Genomic DNA, 9,653 nt, shown 5'->3' with positions numbered 1-9,653 from the left:
TTTGGCCGGATGGACTGATCATGAATAATTATAAAAGGTTTAGGACTCAATTGGTCAAAAAAATAAGTTTAGGACTAAATTGGCACAATTGTAATAGGTTTATGACTTTTTTAGTAATTCTCCCATGATTAATCCTTTGCCTTTTTATAAAAAACTTATTTGACTCTTTATAGAAATATGTTAAACTAAAATCGCCAAGGGGTATCTATATTTCATCTTTCCATTTTGCACTCTGGTGTCATCCTTTCCTTGTTTGTATCAGTCAAGGTTCCAATTAATTTTTTTTTTTTTTTTATGAAATTGCTTGTAAATGCCAATAGAAATCAATCTCCTATTGAGATTTTATTTTATTTTCAATAAATTGGAGCATTTAAAGAAGCAAATTAGTATGATTACAAAACTAAAAAACCAATTGATCCAAATTGAATTAGTATATGCTAGCTATGGAGCAAAGAGAATTAAACAGACACTTCAAGACCCAATGAAGATGTCGCATCATTAATCAGGATTAGAATTTGGAACAAAGACCTAACCTTTTCATAGAGACTTCTTTTGATGTGCCAGTTTTTATTGGTGACTATTATTTTCAACACCTCTCAATTAGAAAGAACTTTATACTTCAATGACCATTATTTATCAATTTCATAAGAGATCGAAACTTCGTGTGCATAAAGAAGTGTAAGCTCTTAAGTTTAGTTCAGGATCAACAATCAATGCACCTATTGAGGGAGAAATTTAACTATGATCTAGCTAGCCAATCTAGTCATCGTCTACGTAGTTTTTTTTTATCATTTTAAAATAAAAGAAGGCAATTTACAATAATCAACATGTGGTGATTGATTTGGATGAATAGGAATGTCATATTCATGAGGCATAGAAGAATCTCTCTTTGAGCTAGACAAAGGAAAAGTCACTTGTTTCAAATTCCTCGAATTCTTTTGTTGTAGCAATGGATTTCTAGGACTTTTTGCATGCCCAACCTAATCCCATCCCTATCAGATGTGTCGGTTCCCCCATCCCTTGTGCACTAGATAATTGCTGGACACGTAGAAATATGTGCTTCCACAAGTAAGTCCAAAAGAAAGCGAAGGTGCGGCGATTAAGCATGATTGGATTCTGCCTAATTCGACTAATCAAGTCGAATAACGCTTGCTACAACAACAGCCAAAAGAGATTTGAGTAATTGATAGAAACACCCTATGCCAACTTCAAGATGATTGATACAGAAAAATTCCCCTTTTCAATGGTCAAAACTCTAAAGATCATTGACGCTCACTTTCCCAATACGCTTGATCGATTGATCTTTGTAAAAAGTCTGGAACGAATCGGCTTTGAGAACGGACCATAAAAAATCAAGTGATCCCTTTGTCTCGGGGAGCTTCTGCACAATGAATTACGTTTGACCCGTTTGTCTTGCTGGAAATTAGCTGGTAAAATACCTGCTTCATCTTTTGTCTTTTGACGCCGGTTAGAAACATGAGTTAATATAGAACCTTTTTTTGATCCATTAGAAATCTTCATTTCGATTTTGGAAATAAATTTCTGCCGCTTAAAAGGACTCAACATTTTCTAGAATCTGATTTGACTTCCACCACCACCAAGACCATTCCCATATTCAGGACTCAAGATATCAAGGAAATAACTCAGATAACCTACTCTTCAAACCCGATACCCAAAGGGTCGGGTTTCACATCTTAAGGTTGAATTTGAGACATCGGTGCTCAAAGGCCGGACCTATTTAGGATGCGTTTGGTAACGATTCTGTTCCCGGAGTAGATTTTGATCAGAAATTATTCTTTTTTATTTTGTTCCTAGGATCAGATTCTAAGCATTTTAAGTTATTTAATAACTGTCCAAAATTTCTGATTCTGGAATAGAATTGCATTTGGTACCATACTCATTGATTCTGTTCCAAATCAATTTCTTTTAATTTTTAAATAATTTTTTTTTTTTTTTTTTTTTTTTTTTTTTTTTTTTTTTTTTTTTTTTCATTTTCTCATATTCTTCTTCTTCTTCTTCTTCTTCTTCTTCTTCTTCTTCTTCTTCTTGTGGCCGGTCGCCAGATCAGCAACCAGCCAGATGAGGGCCAGCAACCTCACCGAAGCATCGCTAGCCCTTGCCAAGGCCGGCCCTCGTCGGCCAAGCCTCGCCGACAGCTGGGCGAGCCTCGCCCAGCCTCGCCGGTGGCCAAGTTTGCCTCCGGCAAGCTCATCGGACCGGCGGACGGCGACCAGTGGCGGCGGGCTGCGGCAAGCAACGACGGACGGTGGCGGACAGCGGCGGGTGGTGGTGGACAGCGGTCACGAGGTGGCAGAAGGGAAGAAGAAAAAGAAGAGTTGATTTCGATTATCAAATTTGTTCCCGAAATAAAAATCAACTTTTTTTTTTTATTCTTAATTCCATTCTAAATCTGTTCACGGGAACAAAAATTTTACCAAACGCGATTATGTTCCCAAACTGATCCCGAAAACAAAAAATCAAAATCTGGCACTGTTTGGCATGTTGTCAAATAGCCCATTAATGTAACATAAAAGAGTGATTGCACAAGTGGCAATTCGCCAACACAAGTAAACACTCACACTACACACGATGGCGCACGCACATGAATGCAGCAGAGGAGAACTCTCAATATTTTTATATAACAAGAAAACTTAACATATTTGAAGAACTAATGAAATTCTAATTAAATTACAAAAAAATTCTATCCTACCATATGTTAAATATAAAGGAAATTAGTAAAAAGTTATAATATATAAAATACACGCCCGTGTCATCAACCCTTGAACTTGGGACCTTGACCAGGGCTAAAACCAAGACCTTATCATCTAAATTCGAGAACCCGTTCACCTCATCTTCAGAGATGGGGGACTACAGCTGCCAAACATAGGACCTTGGGGTCGGACTGAGGAACCAAGTGCTCGGACCCCATACCTTGGGTTCTTGTGGGTCAAATTCGAGACCACGATGCTTAGTCTTGAGACTTCAGAGTTGGACTCGGAACGTCGTTGCCTTGAACCTGGGACCCCGCTCGCCACTAGGCAACAATGCAAGATGGGACGTTGGTCCTCTGCTCCCAATGCCTCGTACCGAGCCTCGGGAGTGCGTCGACCCCGAATCTTGGACCCGAGGAACCCAGTCCATGGTCTCGAGGAAGGGATCGTCTGATGTGCGCTAAACTCGAGTCTTTTTCTTTAGAAATTTGTTTTAGAAACTTTGAAGGCAAACATCTCAAAATGATATTTTTTTTAATCTCACAAAAAAATCTGAACTAGTAAAAGTTAAACAATTTTTGTGGTTATGGAGAACTTCGAAAACTCCAATAGAAAGATCTTTGAAAGCATTTTTCAGCAATGTCCAATTTCCAAGAGAGAAAGGCCCATCACCTGCTTTGCTTTTGTTTGAAGTTTGTTCAGCCATTACTAACCAGTTATCGTATACTATGCATGGATCTTTCTTACAAACCCAGATAATTGCCGGCTGTTGAATCCTGACAGGCTAATGCAATTGATAAGTGGACTAATCCAATTTCAGCCTGGATCAACCAATATAGTTTTAGGCCTGGGTTTGATAGACTTTAATTCAAAGGCCGGTTCCTAGATGACCCAAATCAACCAATTTCGACCGATCTAGGTTTTTTCATTGGGTTATTTCAACAATTGTGGTACAGATACTAAATTCATGTCCAGGTTCAGCAATATGGAAGTTGCCGGATTGGAGACAAAGCAGTTGTCTCTGTCCCGACGAGGCAAAAAAGCATCACCTAATTCACAGGAAAAGTGCCAAAAAAGTCATAAATCTTTTGGCTTTGTGCCGATTTAGTCCTAAACCTTTTTTTGGTGCCGATTTAGTCCTAAACCTTTTTACATTGTGCCGATTCAGTCCTTTCCGGCCAATTTTGGCCGGATTTTGCTGACTGGATGCCGGCCGGCTGACGTGGCTTGATCGGCGCTGATGTGTACAATTTTTAATAATATTTTAACATTTTTAAATATTTTTTATTTTATTTTTATTTTTATTTTTTTATTTTATTATTTTTCTTTTTTTCTTGTCATCTTCTTCCTCCCCCGGCCGCCGGAGCCGGGCGATCGGCCGAGGTGACGGCCGGAGGGCGACCTCGCCCTCGCGGCCACCTCGCGCGGCCACCGGCCCGTGAGGATCGAGCCTCGCCCATGGCCGGCGAGGCTCGACCTCGCCAAATCCGGCTCGCCACCCAGCCGCGAGGGCCTCGCGCCGGGTGGGCGAGGCTCGGCCTCGCCGGATCCGGCGAGGGTCGAGCCTCGCCCATGGCCGGCGAGGGCGAGCCCCGCCAGCTCGGCGCGAGGCCGCTTGCCTCGGAGAACCCAGAATCACAAAACCCCACCCCCGACGAATCGCCGCCGCGGGAGAAACAGGCGAAAATCCGGGGCCGGAGCCGCGCGACCGAAGAGACCTTGAGCTCCCGTAAACCCTAGAGACGACGACGACGATGAGCGGAGTAGGGAGGAAATTTCTAGGGTGAGATTGGGATCGGAGAACGGAGCCGGGAGGAGTCCACGGCCTCACGCCGAGCCGGCGGGCTCACCCTCGCCGGCCATGGGCGAGGCTCGACCCTCGCCGGATCCGGCGAGGGCGAGCCTCGCCACCCAGCCACGAGGGCGGCCTCGCGCGGGCGGGCGAGCGAGGCTCGACCTCGCCGGCTCGGCGAGGGCGAGCCTCGCCCGCCCGGCGCGAGGCCGCCCTCGCGGCCACGCGGTGAGGTGGCCGGCGAGGTCGACCTCGCCGGCCGCGCCTTTGGCCGGTCGCCAAGCTCCGGCGACCGGCTGAAGGAAGAAGATGAGAAGGAAAAAAAGAAAAAGAAAAGAAAATAAAAAGAAAATAAAAAGAAAAAGAAAATAAAAAAATAAAAAATATTTAAAAATATTTAAAAATATTTGAAAATATTAAAATATTATTAAAATTTGTACACGTCGGCGCCGATCAGCCATGTCAGGCCGGCCGGCATCCAGTCAGCAAAAATCCGGCCAAAATTGGCCGGAAATGACTGAATTGGCACAACATAAAAAGGTTTAGGACTAAATCGGCACCAAAAAATGGTTTAGGACTAAATCGGCACAAAGCCAAAAGGTTTAGGACTTTTTTGGCACTTTTCCCCCTAATTCACCATAAGCCAAAAAATAAATACCTAAACCAGAAAACAATTACGTAACCTTCAAATGAAACTCAACCTTCATAATAAGAAAAGCCTAGAGCTTATGCGTCCTTGTATTAGAATTACGACTTACTTAAGATGGGAAAAACTACCCAAAAGCCGTGAACAAATTATACAAGTTCCAATTTCATAATAAACTGTCCAATTCAGCTAGTGTAGTCATGAACCTTTCAACAATTTGGAATATAGTCTATCCAATTAATTTATGTCAAGAAATTCTGATGTAGAGGTGCAAATCAATGCTTCTCATCTTACGTGGCAAGGGTTAGTGATATTGACATGTACAACTCCACTTGAAATGATGTCGTTTTGAGAGATTTTATAGATATTTTGATTTTTTTCTTCTTTTTTCTTTCATTGTTTACTGTTCATGGTCTTTTTCTTCATTTCTTTATTCTTTCTGAGGTAAGAACAGAGCCAAGAGACGAGAGATGATACGGTGATCCTCTGGTCGCTAAGTGGAATCGTGCATTAATTGCCTTATGAAAACTATAGGCTTATCCGCGATATGATATCATAGCGTCTGAAAAAGTTAATCTTGTAGATACCTTGAACGTGTAATCTTATGGTTTGGATTAGTTATCAAAGGTCTCGTGGTTCGTATTAACGTCACTGCTGACGTCAAACAAGGAAGAGGGCCGGTGAGAAACAGACGAGAAACAAACAAAGACGAAACCATAATATATTTAGCCTGATAGAGACATGCTTCCTCTCGCGAAAAAACACCATCTGGCCAAAATCTGAAATTATTTGGTCAGTATACAAATGCACGTTGCGAAAATATATACCATATACATGAAGGACGAATTTTGCCATGTCTATCCGGTTTAGTTTCGAAAAATCTTGACCTACTATCATATATACTTGATAGAAAACAAACGCTTCGCTTGTCATAAGTTCGAATAGTTGGTTTCTCATATATTTTGGATACTATTCTTCTCCATATCCTTACTTTCATCTCTTTTTTTTTAATTCTTGAGGCATGTGATTTTGAGGTCGTGTATCTTTTAATAAAATATTAATTGCTCACATACTTGTCAAGTTATAATATAATGGATACATTCAAAATCAAGTGGTCTAGAGATTACCTTAGATATTAGCCACTTTAGCTGATGACATGGTGGTAACCATGCAAATAACATATCCTTCAAAATATGCTGTTTCATATTCCATTGTGTGGTCCTCATCCAGTGGACAGCGAACACCTCTGACCGATTCGAATAACAAACGCATCCAAATCGCCACGATACAACTCTAGGCGATATATTTCGTTTTCAATCTTCCAAGTTTAAGCGATGAAACCAATGTCTTTATTTCTCTAAGTATCAACAGCACAGTACATTGTTCCCTCGCCAGATATTACAATATATGACTAGTCCTCAAACTGTTCGTCTCACACAATACAGTCATCTACTGCTTCCGTCAGAATGTTCTGCTCCAATGCCTTCTGTTCTCTTCACTTGACATGCTTCAAGAACCAATTCAAAGCATCCTCGTGGGCCTCTTCGGCGCTCTTGACCACAAATTCATTGTCGTCGTCGTACCTCACACTCCATCCATGACTAACACCAGGGAATATCTTCACATAGCTCTCAAACTGCAAAACCGGGGTCTTTGAATTAGCGATGTGTATAAATAACCAGGAAGGGAAAGTGCTTTGCAAGCAGAATGACGGGAACGTCGAAAAACGATTGCATTTTCTGACAATTGGTTTGCAACCAACGCAAAGCATCCTAAGAAGCTTACTTCAGTTTTAGCCGACATGATCTCCCCAAACTTTTTCAGTTGTTCCAGCGGGGAAGAATGGTCGATCTCAGCTCCCAATATAGCAGTTGGAATCTTGACAGCTGAACAAAGAACAGAAGAAAATAAGGTCTTTTAAGGCTTCCAGTTTAAGGAACACTTCTCAAGCAGACAAAAGTTGTGCCATCGATTTCTTGTAATTGACCGGACATGTTATAGCGAGTTTCTTCGTCACTCTTGGCTGCATTGCAGACTCCCATCAGAATTCATATAATTTATTTGTTCATGAGCATTTCATAATAGGCGATAAAGGCTCCCGTGCCAAGTACCAAGTCTAAAACCCTCATGAAGAAATTATATCGCTGTGGCTGAAAAGAAAATAGCAAGTCCATGTTTATTGGCATAGCTTTACCTTTGATTTCATCTTCGGTCATAGGACCAGGGTGCAGAATAACTGCTGCTTGAATGTCTTCAGTGCCTGCTAATTTCACCAGCACCACTCCTGAAAAGAATAGGCAAGGTCTTTTTAACAACTTGAAAGAACTTTTCTGCAAGTCAACAAAACTAGTTTCTCAACGGTCAATGTAGAACAAATTTCCCATTTCTTAACCCAACAACCCCCTCAGAACTGGGAAAGTGAATTCAGAAAATTTTACCTCCCCAACAAAATCCTGCAGCCCCAATGGCAGACACACCTTTGCTCTTAAGAGCAGCAATCACTGGCTTGGCATCTTCATGCCCTTTATCCTAAAGAAGCAAATAAGGTAACGGTTCACAAAAAGACAGTTAAAAAACTGGTGACATGAAAATTCAAGAGGCTTTCATTCTATTGATGCTGTCCCATTTATCACATTTAGAATTTGGTAAAATACAGATCCAGATGGGCGCCCAAAACTTTTCAAATGACCAGCAAACTCCAACCAGGTCTAGCTACTAATGCAAGTTACTGCATGTGATATGAGTCAAGAAATCAAGTTTGCACATAGGAAAGCCCTTGTTTCCACTGAATTCTAAATGTACTTCAATACTTTCACAGCCTGAAGGAGTTGAAAACTCACTGTGCTATGAATTTTCTTCCAAGCTTCTCTATCAAAATTAGGATTACTGTAATCCTTGGGAAATGGATCTCCATACAAGAAATCAGGTACAACCACCAAGAATCCAGCAGATGCGACCTTATCTGCAAGTTTTCTTTACAATGAAAGCAGCACGCAAGTAAGTATGACAATTTGATAAGGTAACTCTTATCATTTTCAATCTAGTGAACACATAGAATCCCATGACTGCTAACAAGGCGATTCTAGCTTATACAACGTTAGTGTTGAAACTGAAGCTCACTCTATCTCAAGATGAAACCGCATCATATGAACAGCTGGGCCATAGCAAATTTTACTAGAACAAGAAATTGTAACTTAAGTTGAATCAAGCAATGTCTACCACATGTCAGTGGAATGCGCCACAAAGTCACGAGTATATGCACTTCAATTGATGATGTTTTAACTCAGAGACGGAAAAACACCGAACACACTCATACCAAATGAATTGACCTCACCCTTATGTGCTGTGTAATGCTTGTCAGAGCATCACAGGTGAAAGGTGAACAAAAAGTCAAGAGCTTTCAAATGTATGCTCTAAGGACAAGACAGAGTTATTCACTTCAAAAGATGGCACTAAAAAACAACATATACATAGAACAACCCAAGAAAGATTCTATGCAAGTAACCACACCATACCTCAGCTTAGGAGCCTCATACCCTGCACAAACAGATAAGCAAACGATCAATCAAGCAGCCATTCAATGGACCGAAAAGCACAAGAACGACAAAGAACCAAGAAGAAGTACGTAATTGACCCAAAGAAAGATCCAACTAAGAGAAGGAACACAAAATCAGAATCCAAGAAATGGGTTCAATACCAAAAACGTCGGTGATGAGAATAACAGCACGCTTGGAATCGGAAGGGCCAGTGACGTAAGTCTTGAGCCCTGCAAGCTCTTCAACACGGCCCGCTCCGCAAGTCGAGCTCAGGTCCGGTGGGTTCTCAAAACACTGAGAACTCGACATCTTCCTCTCTTCCCCAGAAATCCGGCAAATGCGGGACGCACTAGGAGTGAGGAATCAGTGGAAGATTGTGACGACCTGTGAAAGGCAACATGGGAAAAGAACGAATTTTTATAAGGAAAAGATTGGAGTCTTGCGGGCGTCATTACTTACGTCGCCCGGACAATGAAATTTGTTCCAGGTCGTAATAGAAAGTTGCGGTGTTGACTTCGCTGGACTCGATGGCGTTTGCAATCAAGAATTATCAAGAAGTGACAAAAGGTTTTGGCAGTATCTTCATCGATTCTCTTTGACCAGGAGTGAAGACCACTCTGTGAACGACAACGTGTCGGGGGAAACCTTAGGATCGCCGTCGGTTTTTGGGCATCTTTCTTTTCGCCTGTCCGAACACTGCAAGAGAACCCATTTGCAGAGCCCGGCAACTCGTGTGCAAAAGACCGGAGACCTGATTTCTCAAGTTCGAAACTTGGGGTAAGCAAAAAGGAAATGGTCTTTGCAGATGGTCATGTCGACGGTCTCTTCGCACAAAGAGCTCGAGTTTAGCAAGCCTAGACTCATCCTTACCAAGACAACATGATTGACGGTGATGATTATCGACACTAAGGGCGAGATGAACACCCTCACTATCAGCTGGAAAGCAAATTAGGCAGAGGCGTTTGTGT

At 41.8% G+C, this 9,653-nt stretch overlaps 1 protein-coding gene across 1 annotated transcript; it reads right to left on the bottom strand.

Annotated features, from left to right (window-relative positions):
* Window positions 1–6,475: 6,475 nt before the first annotated feature.
* Window positions 6,476–9,069, bottom strand: LOC120287827 (endo-1,3;1,4-beta-D-glucanase-like). Its single transcript, XM_039301237.1, has 7 exons — window positions 8,847–9,069; window positions 8,665–8,686; window positions 7,990–8,122; window positions 7,588–7,678; window positions 7,344–7,433; window positions 6,935–7,035; window positions 6,476–6,785 (listed from the first exon to the last, which is right to left on the bottom strand). Exons 1-7 carry the CDS (start codon window positions 8,992–8,994, stop codon window positions 6,645–6,647), a joined length of 726 nt encoding a protein of 241 aa, XP_039157171.1. The 5' UTR covers window positions 8,995–9,069; the 3' UTR covers window positions 6,476–6,644.
* Between the last annotated feature and the right edge of the window lie 584 nt (window positions 9,070–9,653).

The sequence above is a fragment of the Eucalyptus grandis genome, chromosome 8 (assembly GCF_016545825.1).
Source record: "Eucalyptus grandis isolate ANBG69807.140 chromosome 8, ASM1654582v1, whole genome shotgun sequence".
NCBI lineage: Eukaryota > Viridiplantae > Streptophyta > Magnoliopsida > Myrtales > Myrtaceae > Eucalyptus > Eucalyptus grandis.
This window is presented reverse-complemented; position numbering and strand designations above follow the sequence as displayed.

What these genes read in the sequence shown, in the direction of transcription:
- LOC120287827 (XM_039301237.1), bottom strand. Translation starts at nt 8,994, where the DNA reads ATGTCGAGTTCTCAGTGTTTTGAGAACCCACCGGACCTGAGCTCGACT. An exon ending in TGCAGGATTTTGTTGGGGAG is followed by an intron (nt 7,434 to 7,587) that starts GTAAAATTTTCT and finishes TATTCTTTTCAG; the next exon opens with GAGTGGTGCTGGTGAAATTA. An exon ending in GACCGAAGATGAAATCAAAG is followed by an intron (nt 7,036 to 7,343) that starts GTAAAGCTATGC and finishes TTCTTTGTTCAG; the next exon opens with CTGTCAAGATTCCAACTGCT.